The following is an 11,969-nucleotide window of genomic DNA, read 5'->3' on the forward strand; positions in this document are numbered from 1 at the left end:
GCGTTAGAAAGGGGGTGGCTAGTAGGTTGAGAGAGGTTCCCATCCCCCTCTGCTCTCTCTTGGTGAGGCCACATCTGGAATATTGTGTCCAGTTGTGAGCCCCTCAGTTCAGGAAGGACAGGGAACTGCTTGAGAGAGTCCGGGGCAGAGCCACAAAGATGAGTAAGGGAGTGGAACATCTCCCTTATGAGGAGGGGCTGAGGGAGCTGGGGCTCTTCAGCTTGGAGGAGAATGAGGGGTGACCTTGTTTGTGTTTATGAACACGTAAAGGGAGAGAGCCAGGAGGATGGTGCCAGGCTCTTCTCAGCTATGCCCAATGATAGGACAAGAGGCAACAGATACCAGCTTGAGCATAGGAGGTTCCATATAAACACAAGTCAAAATTTGTTTACTGTGAAGGTGGCAAAGCCTGGCACAGGCTGCCCAGGGAGGTTGTGGAGTCTCCTTCTCTGGTGACTTCAAACACACCTGGATGTGTTCCTGTGTCACCTCCTGTGGGTGACCCTGCTCTGGCAGGGGAGTTTGGACTCAATGATCTTCTGAGGTCCCTTCCATCCCCTAACTTTCTGTGATTCTGTCACATGTCTGAGTTTCATGCCTAAAAGTCTGTCAACCTGTTCTGTATTTACAGCCTTAGATGGACAGTTAATGAAAGAATATCTCTGTTTGTCAAACTGAACAGTTTAGTTCTGTAATTCGTGTATAACAGCTTTGGGGCCCTTTGCAGCTTTTTTATATATGGATATACATGTACTTGTTTTTCATGAGTTCGAATCTTGGATCATAAGTTAAAGTATATTTTTGGTCTGCCTCATTTCTTCTTGACATCTGTTCTCTTTTAAATATTCTTTCTACATAAGTTTTAGCTTTTGACACCACTGAAATCTGTATGTCAAAGAGAAAAATCTGTTGAAGGCAGTGCAGAGTTACTGGAATACTAAATATTATCTGCAGTGTGGTCTTGAGTGAACAATAAATTCCTCTTTAATCTCACTTCTGGCTAAAAAATAAGAAAAGCTAAAACATATCCAATGAGCTTATTAGTTTAATTTTTGCTTTTGGAAAAGTGAAAACAGTTTGTGTCTCTTCCCTAATTCTTCATACACATTTGGCCTCTTTCTTTGTTTTTCTTTTTTTTTTTTTCCCCCTTGCTTGCATTATTCTTGAGAGCTTCAAGAATACATTTTTCACTTCTTTTCCCATTGAGGATTTTGATGGCTGAGATGTCCAATGCCACTGCCATTTTACAGTATCTGCACTGAAATTCCTCCCCCACAAATAAATAAAAAGTAGCTTAGCACTAATGTACTAGATAGTTTGTAATTTCAGTACTGATTTTCAGGGTGTTCTTCCTAAATGATACTTGCAAAGCCTTTTCAAGCTGATTTCATGAGGAAAATATGTCAACTTGACCCTGCTTATATCCTCCCTTAACTTTTGAAACCATTGTTTCTGAGCTGACTTTGAGTGGGAGGCAGGCATATTTATTCAGTCCTACTAAACACTGCTTAAGGAGAAACAATTGATAGCATTGTCAAAGCTTCAGAATGGAAAACCATGTTAATGTCATTTAGGTTTGGATCCTTATGCTCTTGGAGAAGTGCTCCTCTCTCTGAAGCTGAAAACTTGCTCCTTTCTGCAAGACAATTTTTGGACTAAAGCCATCACATGCAATTCAGCTCTTGGATTTGAGCTCTGAAAAACAGTTTTAAGGCTTTCTATGTTTTCAGAAGGAAATTATGATTAAACTTAATCTATTTTTGTTTGTTTTCTGTACAGATGTCCACACTGAAGCAGTACAAGCAGCACTTGCAAAATACAAAGAGAGGAAAATGCCCATGCCTTCAAAAAGACGTTCTGTTCTCGTGCACTCTTCAGTAGAAACCTACACACCTCCAGGTATCTATTGAGTTACCATATGGAAATCTTGCCAGGTGAATGTGATAGCAAAATATAAATTGCAAATGCTTTGTAAGTATGTTGCAATAAACTTCTGTATTCACTGTGGTATATCCTGATAATCAGGTGTTGGTTAGATTTGTTCTTGGGTGTCTTTCCTAAAGATTTTTAGTGTCTCAGCTAGAGATACTGTAGCTGTTAAAGGTACCCTTGAAAGCAATAACAGTGAGCAGTTGCCCTTTATACATTAAGTATGTTCTCTTATTTAATGTTATGCTTCTAAGGAGATAATCTTGGCAAGTATGTCAGAGCTGTAAATACCTTATTTTGCATTGCATAAGATTATTTTTTTGAGAGTTGAAGAAATGCCAGAGCATTAAATTGCTGAATTAGCTTGCAGAACATTCAGCTGTGGGCAATTTGAAACATTCAGAAAATCATATGCTAGAATTGTTCAGATTGTTTAGGTCAGAATATTTTCCTTAATTATTTCTTTTTTGGGGGGAAAGTAATCTTCCTGTTGTCTCACAGTAAATTCTCTAGCTGTTCAGAAAAACTTTCTACAGAAAACATGGTGTGCTACCAGGCCAAGTGTTTTGGGGCCAAAGTTGTATACAAAGAAAAGGAATTTCCTTAAGCTCTTAGATTTTGAATGGTGTGCCCTTGTCTTATGTGAGTCAGGAGTAGAAGCAGTGACCTCTAGTGCTCTACTCCATTAATTCTGATTCTTACTCCCCTTCTGTGAAAAAGCAGGTCTGTAGTGGTGCTCCTGGGTTATATTTCTTCTTTTTGCCTCCCATGTTAAGGAAGTTCCATTTTAGTTTGCTAGTCACACAATTTTGTATATTCTTTCTGTGGATTCTCTGGTTCTTCCATTAGTTAATAAATCATAAGCTTCTTTTGTAATTTTATATATGGTTTTCCTTTAGTCTTATATTTTTCCTTGTAAGATATGTTACAGTATCATGTGTTTTGATTAGCTTATTTTTCCAGAAGTCCCCGAGAGCAGCTGTTGCAGGAGGGTGGTTATCATGCACTTGAGTTTTCTTGCATATATGTGGTTTTTGCATGTGAAAGTTACTGAGAATTGCATAAAGTGAAATTGTGGAAAAAGTTAATGTATAGTGACCATCTAAACTTTGGGAGAGAGCTGGGCTTTCCTGACTCCCTTAGCATTTAAAACTAGAAGGAATATTCTTGTAAGTTGGGGTTATTTTGGTTTTTGTTTGTTTGTTTTAATCCTGAGAGACTCAAAATGCCATTCCCTTCTGAATACCTTGGGCACAGATTTGAAGCAGCATCCCTGAGGTTACTGCTGTGCCCGCTCTGCCTGAGAGCAGGGCTCTGCATGCTGCTCTGGAAGAGCAGAGTCTTGAGGACATCAAGATTTTCTTTTTTTTTGTTTTGTTTTGAATGAGGTGCTGTGGGTAAACTGGTACATTACCTGGCTGCACAGTTTCACAGGAGCACAGAGAGTGGCAGGGGGGGACCCCAAATAATATCCTGCCCCAGCTACTCCCAGGTATATCCCAGGAGCCATCAGCCTGTCACAGACCCATATCAAGCCCAGAAGAGTATGGGGAGGAACTGCAGCTGGGATCCACAAGTTAAGGACTCAGAAGAAGGGACACCCTGCCCAGGCACCACCTAGGGCTGTCCCTGGAGACCCTCAGCCCTCCTGTTCAGGCGTGAAACACTCAAGTCCAGAGCACCTTCTGGACTGAAAGGGGATGCTACAGAGGGGTAGGGGTCCTGTTACAGGATGCAGGGCAAAAATATTTGGGGCCTGCATGAGATGTGGTATGGGATGTTCAGGTGAAGAACCACAGACTGGGAAAGGGGTAGATTTAGGTGATTTAACAAGTGTTATAATGCACAAATGGTACACATTAATACAATTAAACCAGACTTTCTTAACTGACAAAAATTTTGTTACAAACAATCACCATCAGTCACCAGGAAGGAAGCATCGGATTCTGATCACAATGTTAAATACAAAACCATCTCCTGGCCAGCAGTAATGGAACTGCTTTCATCAGTCATCCTTCCAAAAATTTGAATGTACTTTTGTTTTCATCCCATCGTGTATCTCATCCTTCCCATACGGATTTCACATGATCAGAACTTGAACTGTAAGCTTTATGGGAGTTAGGTCCAAAGGGTTTCTATGGCTGTCTTGGGTGAGTTCCCAGCCAGGAAGAGCTGTAGGCCAAGTACGTGGAATTCTGCTCACAACACCCCAACAACCATTAATTAACTATCACGACTGCCACAGAGCTATATACTGATGGTACTTTCCTACTCTTCTGTTGTAATTATTTTGATATTAGAATATTTTGCTACAGATTCTTCATTTTTGTATACAATATGTTACTTCTAAAGTGTTTGGTTCCCTCTCCCCCCCCCTACTTACATTAGATATCCAGAAGCTTAGACATTTGAGAGAGACTTCATTAAACTTGTACCTGGTTAAGGAGATGCTGTCAGAGTGTGTATACACTGAGAAAACTTTTTTTTTTCCCTGTACTTTTTTTTTTTGGCTCTGAAGTGATAATAGATTGCAAATGTTTATGTTTTTTTTATTTTTTGAAACGTGACTGCTTGTAGTCCTATCTTGTTCTATATTCCTGGAACTGTTTATTTTTGCTTTCTGCCTAAAAGAAAGGGAAGGTTGCAAGCAGGGTTAAGTTTGGCCCCTCCCCAGAAGCAGATGGAGTCAGCAGCCAAAGACTACAACTGAGGCAATATATCAGAAATATCATACAAGGCATGGACCCAGGAATGGTGATCTACCACAGCTGTGTCTTCTCAAAGATCAGTTCTTTGTATATTTTAATTCAAAATTGTCATGTTCCACTAGGGATGGCCAGATAATGGGAAGGGTTTGGGTTTTAACTTTGAACATGCCATTAAGTTAAGCAGGGTTTCTTACGAAATTATTTTTTATTTTTGTAGTTTTAGATTGTTGGAGAGCAGTTCTTCTGAAGCTGTTGGAAATGCACATGTTCTTGAAAGACAGAAAGTTAAACATCCCTTAACTAAAATTTCTTGCCAAAGATCAGGAAGAAAACCTGGTGTGGCTTCAACAAAATTTACATGGGATTCTATATAGTAGAACAGGTGTTTGAAGGATAATTAAAAAAAAAAAAAAAAAGCCAAAGTAAAAGTTACAGATTCTCTGATATAGTCCACCCCACTCTCATCCAGGATTTCCATGTCTGGTAGGACATAGTAATGGACACTCTATTTTTTTCAGAAGGTGTTCTCAGTTCCTGCTTACTTCTCAAATGAATTCTCTGGCCATTAGGTCTTAAAACTGCTCTTCACAAAATGGCAAATAAACATCTAGAATGAAAAGCAGTTTTACTAAGTATTTCTATGTAGTGTTCATTACTATCATCTTAAATGGTTAAAATATACACTTTAAAATCCCTTTTAATTATTCTTACATGAATGAAATTACTCTTCCAGTGAAAAAGAAAAAAAGAGAATACACCAAAAAGGCGTTTTTTCAGGTGGGATGAGATCCAAATTTGCCTACAGAGAACAGAAATATTCTTTCAGGGGTATAGGTATGCTGTGCTCATTGGGAAGATCAGTGAATGTATTGAGTGCCTTAGTTAAAAGCCTTTCTCAAATCTTTTGTCGTTCCAAGGCCAGGAGGTAACCGAAGCTTTGCTGTAAGGCGTAGAAGTCCTTGCATTAGCCTGGAGAGTGGCAATGAGCAGAATTTGTGCACCTGAATGTACCATTTGCTTAATACATGCATCTTGTGTGTAGCACGTGGGAGCTCAGCGTGAAGAGCACAGAAGAGCTTCACGTTCCCTCCTTTGGGTCACCCCAGGTCAATGCCTGTCACGGTTATTTCCATCACAGACACATCGTCAGCTTCAGAAGATGAGGGCTCCTTACGTCGGCACGGCCGGATCACCTCCACTCCCTTCCAGAGCCATTCCAACGTAGAGCCCTGGCTTAACCGGGTCATTCAGGGCTCCTCCACCTCATCCTCTGCATCCTCCACCTCATCCCATCCAGGAGGGAAACCTGCTGCTGCTTCCAACACTGCTACCGCCACTGCTGCTGCCACTGTGCTTGCAGATCTCATGGCACACACCCAGCTAGGTCAGTAAAGAACTGCCTGTGTGGTTGGAATAAAATAAAGTATCAAAAGTCCCTAAGCAGGGCTAAAAACAAAAGTCTTCTCCAGAAGATACCCATAAATAGTGGTCAAATGTATAATCCACAGACCCAGGTATGTATGATATATGTGTTTTTGACTTAAAAGAAACTGGTTGTTCATGAGATCTGAGCATGCATTCTTCTTGGTAAAATGCTTGGCTTACCAAGAAACTAAGGTTCAGTATTACAAAAGCAGAATTGTAAAAGGATCATATTTTTGCTGCATGCTTTGTTACCTGCATGTATTTGCCCCCATCATTATCAGGTTATGGATTTCAAAAGTGACTCAATTGGTAAATATCCAATTGACTAGGAAAACATCCAGACTCTCTTGTAAAGCTACTAAGTCAGAGGTGCTAACAAAACTAGATTTCAAGCTCAAGTATGATTTATTTCCCCTCTCTTTAATTAAAATAATGAATAATCGTTTATTGTGAAACTAGATAGAAAATTCAGATGCCAAAATGTAAAGGTGAGGTTTTGTCTTGATCTCTGTCCTGGAGATTCAGAACTTCATGTTACTTTTTCTGTCCTGAAATGCAGAACACTTATCTTGTGCTTTTGGAAGCTTTGGAAGGGAGGGAGAAAGGCAGCCTCTTCCACCTAAGAAATTATTTTTGCAACGTTTTTGTACACTGAGGTAGAGAGTAGAGATTGAGAGTGGATTTATGTGGGTGCAACAGGTCTGCATTAATGTTAAATGTTGCAAGAAGTCAGCAAGAGAAACAGTAACTTTGTGTTTCAAATAACTTTTTTTTCCCAAAAGCAATTTAGAAAAATTAAATGAGAAGTGATATTTGTATTTCACCTACGGGCTACAGCATGAAGTTTTTGTGCTTCTAGTAATATTCAATAGGCACCAGGTATATTATTCCTGGATGTTTCAAGTTTTGGCAGTCTACTTACCTGACTTTTTGTTACTCTGTGGCAGTATTCCTACATGCACTATACAGACAGGCTTTTTTCTGTTCCATTACAGAGAACAGGTTAGGTCAGGTGAGGGAAACCCATTGAAATGCTTTAGATTTCAACAGTGTGCAGTCTTCTGTAGGCTTAGAGATGTAAAATAACATAATTCAAGTCACAAATATCTCTTGCAAATACCCATTTATTTAGCTGTTATTTTCAAATTTTGTTGAAAGCCCAATCAGGTACCCTTTAGATTGCTTTGTTTGGATGATACCAACAGTTCACAGTTCTCTGAGTCAGTTCTTCATGAGAGGGTTGAGTTCCTCTTGAGTTCCTTCTGCCTTATACTGAATTTGGGGCATCAGCCTTATAGTAGCTGGGGGCTTCAAAACCCAACCCATGCTTATTGTTTGAGACCAGGAGTTTTACTTCTTTAGATTCCTAAAGTACTTTATGAAATGTGTTTAGAGGCACTAACCAACTAGAGGCTTTTGGTAAGGGTCCTCTGACCTGTCTGGCTCAGGTGCTGACAGAAACAAAGATTGACTCATTTTGCCATAATTGACATTTTTTTGCAAATGGAGCTGAGATGGAAAGAGATAGTAGCTTGCTTTGTGTTTTAGAAAGCTCTTCAGATACAAGTCTGGGAAAAGTTACCTGTGTCTTTCCTACTCACTTTTGCTCCCTTCTTTCTTTTTCATGGAAACCTCTTCATTGTGGAAGCAAATGCTTGCCTCTTCAATTAACTTTTGTGGCTTTACTACTGTTGAATTTTTCCCTGTTTGTATGAAACAAACCCACCTTACTGTCTTTAAAGAGATCTAAATTTTATGTACTCAGTTCTTGCCTTATTTGTAGTAAGAAATTTGTTTGGGGTTTGGTTTTGGTTTTTTTTTACTTAGCAGATGTAAAATGGAGTATGTCTACACCTTTCTTTGAGGACATTCTTGATTTCACATTACTGTATACAAGATTGATAGGAATCATATTTAACTGCTTTAAATGAACCACTAAACTTAGATGATCAGCCATAATTGTGATTGATAAAATTCTAAATATATCAGTAAAAACTTACAAGATATGCAAAATGTGACATAGCATCTTGTTACCTCAACTACATCAGGCCATATAAATATATATTGGATTTCACAAATACCTTCTAAAGACTTATTCACCAGGAAAATGGTATGCAAAATCAAAGTCTTATGAACAGGTCAAAGTCTAGTATTTAAGGAGCTAAATATCAGACAGCATATAGTGGAGTAGTTTGAAGTGTCATTAATGGGATATAAATATGAAGTTGCAGTATCTATCAGGAAGGAAGTTCAGAAGGTAAAATTTTCAGTGCTTTTGACAAAAAATAAGACCTTCTTCATTTCTAAGATGCTTATCATATTCCATCCATTCTCAGTTCCGGCTTGGTAACATTAATGCATAATGCATTAATAGCAATTAATTTGTGACATTTCTCATGTTAAAATACTTCATTACCATGTTTGTCTACAGTCTTCCATGCTCACAGGAACCTGAAAACTTGGTTCTTCATTTCAAACTTTTTGTTATCAATAAATACTAATATACTTTCACAGAAGACCCCTTTGATTTGTCCTGGAGCACAGAATAAGAGTTTATTTATTTTCTCAGTTAGTGTGATGACATCAACAATATAAAATCTATCTTATGAATTTTAAACACCATGCCTTATTACAATATTCTGTATTTTGAATACATACTGAATAACTATTCACAATTTTGGTATGTTGGAGGATTTAAATGTAGCGAATCGCTCCCTTGCAGCTTCTCCAGCTTGCATTTTTAATGATGAAATGATACTGAATTCCCAAGCAATAGACTGCAGTGTTGGAAGTGCAAGGTTAGAGTATTTAAACCAAAATCAAATAGGTAGATGCATTATTTTTAAGCTGGTTTTTTCACCTGCAGGAACAATGGCTACATATGGTTTTGGGGGCATTTTGTCTTTCAGTGTAATATTTTCTGTAAAATTAATAAAAGTAGCAGTATGTCTAAGATTTTTTTCAAGGTCACCATTGCAGCTGTAGAGTATTTCCCAACTTAGGCCTTGTGGAGTAACCAGGAAAATCTTGGTACTTGACCCACTATTGATTTATTGAAAGATTTAAAGGTGCAACTCCTTAAGTGGAAGCAGGGATTACAAAAGTTGGTGTTTTGAACTTCTGTGGCACTGTGAGCAGTTTTACAGGAGCTGTGAGTGTGAAGTGTGCTAGAAGAGTATCAAAGGGTGAATTTGAAGAGGAAATGCAATAATGTAGTAGGGGCTTGTGGATCCTCTTTTGGGTTCTGGCTGGGCTGAACCAGTCTATTGTTCCAATAAAATTTAATAAATTCTTTTAAATGTCCATTTTTGGTTGAGTGGTTTCCTAGAAACAAGACAATTGTACTCAACCATCTCTAGACCTAACCCAACTTCCTGCTGAGTAGGGATTTCACCCTCAGATTCCTCCCTAGAGAATGTTTCCTCTCCTGTGCCTAGCTTTTAATTTTCTGTCATATCCCGTACTGTCTTCCTTGCTCTCTTTTACATTTATCTTTGTCTTACAATCAATAATGCAGTAACAGAAAGGTAATTCAGCCTAAATGCAATTAACTTTATTCCTAAAGAAGTCATGTTGATTCAGACTATATAATTTTTTTTACTACTCACCACTGCTCTTTATCTGCTTTGCCACATTATCTCTAGATGACACAGACTAATTTAATGGATTCTTATGGGCATATATTAGTAAAAGGCCTAAATAATTAATGAATCTAATGTAATTTTTATCTAAGCAAAAATCCTGAGAACTGAACTTACTTCTTCTACATGCATAGAAAGAATTTTGCCTTCTAAAGGCAAAACTGGGAGAGAGAGTCAGTTCTCTGCTGTATGTAAGATGGAATAGCAGAGATGTTCATAAGGACTCCTGTTATTTCCCTCATATAAGAGAGACATTGATTTGCATGCTTGTAAGATACACGAATGCTGTAGATTAGCACCTCTGTATATAGCTATTTTTTGTACCTGTTTTCAGTAGGGAATGACTGTTAATTCTTTTCTGTGCTTTTCCATTTTCTGTGTGTTTTCTTTGAGTTGTTCCCCAGTACACAGCTCTTCTGTTAATGTTCCCAAATAGCTTCTTCCCTATGTTATTTTCTGAGCATCTAATTGCAGAGCTTTTGTATTTCAAGTGTCTGCCTCATGCATGTTGCCAGAAGATTGCTTTTCCCAACAGGAATATGCATGGTAAAACCAGCTTCCCTTCAGCATCTCAACTTCTGACCCATCTGTGTGTTGAGTCTTGCAGCATGTGACAGTCTCTCTCGTGCTATTTCTTGGTCATCACATTTGTACCTATGTATACATCATTTTGAGTGTACATTTTGAGTCCCTTTAAATGTTTAGTGGGGGTGATGTCTCTAGGCATGCCATTTGGGGACATTCTGCTGGGGAAGCCACACTGCAGATAACATGCCTAATTCTAGTTCTTGCTGAACTATTAAAGAAGTGGAAGTGTTAGACATTGATAATCACTGCAGGTTCTATAGGTTGAGAAGTATAGAGTTGTGGACTAGTGCTGTGGTGTGAAAACCAGGTGACTGTTTCCTTTTCTGTGATTAATAAGCTGAATGAAGTCTGTGTTTTTGGACTTTGGGGAGGTTAAGAAAAATTCCAACCAAAAAACAATTCAAAGTATATAGAACACAGAGAGTGTATGTCAATTGACTCTGAACACCCGGGCATTCTGTACTCCCTGTAAAGAGGTTACATGGACCTGTTTTGCACAGATGTCACCTTTCCTTCTCCTGGTTCTAACTCAGGCGTTTGCCTGAGACTTCAGTGATACTTTGTCCTTCTTGTACCTTACCTGCATGAAAGGAACTTGGGGTTCTTGTTTATTATCCAGCAAGAGAGGTCTCTGCAGTACGGGAATTGGCTTTGCAGTGACGACTGTTGGCAAGTATGGGAATGTATTTAATTTTTATTTCTGATCCCTCTAAAGCTGCTTCGAACTCTCCTGGTAGCTTGTATCTCAGCTCTGGCAATCTAGGAACAGAGCTATCACCCTTGGTTGTTAATCACTACCTCCAAATGGCTGGGGGAATGTAAGTACATCACAGCAGTGCCTGCATTGGCTTTGAGCTCTGTCAGCAGCATTTGTGTCCTGCTGAGGTCCTTCAAAGCAGGATGCTGCAGAGCTGCCTGACCCCAAGCATTTCCTCCAGCCCCATGCAGCAGTGCATTTCTTAAGCTCTTTCCTGTTGTGCTCCTGTTAAGATTCTGAACATTTCAGGCCTCCACACTTGTCCTGGATACTGCCACATCCTAATCTTTGATCCCATGCAAAACTGTTCCATAATATGGGTCGCAATTTCAGAATGGAAATGTTCCCTTAGCATTGTTCTGCAGCAGGCTTTTGCTTCAAGGTTGTTACAAGGTGGTTCTTGAGCCCATGTGTGGATTTGAGAATTACTCTGAAGCATTATTGCTTCTCTTGCACACCATTAAATATATTTTATGTACATAATAATGTTGCCATCTACACCACAGGGTTTTTTTGAGAGTTCCTGGCATTCCAGCTGTTCTCAGTGACAGATGTCCCAATGAAGAGTTTATGAGGGAGAAGCAATTACCTACACTATTGTTGCCAGATTGTTAAAAACTGGTGGGAAAAAAAGCTGCTAAAGGGAAATGGTGACTGATCTTAAAAACTGTTTATAAATCAGCAGTTCCTTTCCTCTGTGGAAATCTCTCATCTCTTCATGTCTATCTTCAAGATGTGTTCAGACATAAGTGTGCTATCTTTGCCACCCTAAACCTTAGTCTGTTTTTCAGCAAGTCTTTCTCTTACAGCCTGCAGAATGTAGCTAGGTGCTTTGTGTTAAACTGGGGCAGAAGTTCCCTTCTTTTAAACCCTCTTACTGTTTTATTCCTTGATCTTCCTATGGGACTTGGACTAGTCATT

General features: G+C 39.0%; 1 protein-coding gene across 2 annotated transcripts in view; it reads left to right on the forward strand.

The window, feature by feature from the left end:
• Positions 1-11,969, forward strand: part of DIP2A (disco interacting protein 2 homolog A) — a 116,237-nt gene that overhangs the window by 56,316 nt on the left and 47,952 nt on the right. For both annotated transcript variants that reach the window (XM_030454403.1, XM_030454405.1), the window contains exons 4-5: positions 1,780-1,899; positions 5,776-6,021. In XM_030454403.1, coding sequence (XP_030310263.1) covers positions 1,780-1,899; positions 5,776-6,021 — 366 coding nt within the window. The remainder of the gene's footprint in view (positions 1-1,779; positions 1,900-5,775; positions 6,022-11,969) is intronic.

The sequence above is a fragment of the Calypte anna genome, chromosome 7 (genome assembly GCF_003957555.1).
Source record: "Calypte anna isolate BGI_N300 chromosome 7, bCalAnn1_v1.p, whole genome shotgun sequence".
Classification (NCBI taxonomy): Eukaryota; Metazoa; Chordata; class Aves; order Apodiformes; family Trochilidae; genus Calypte; species Calypte anna.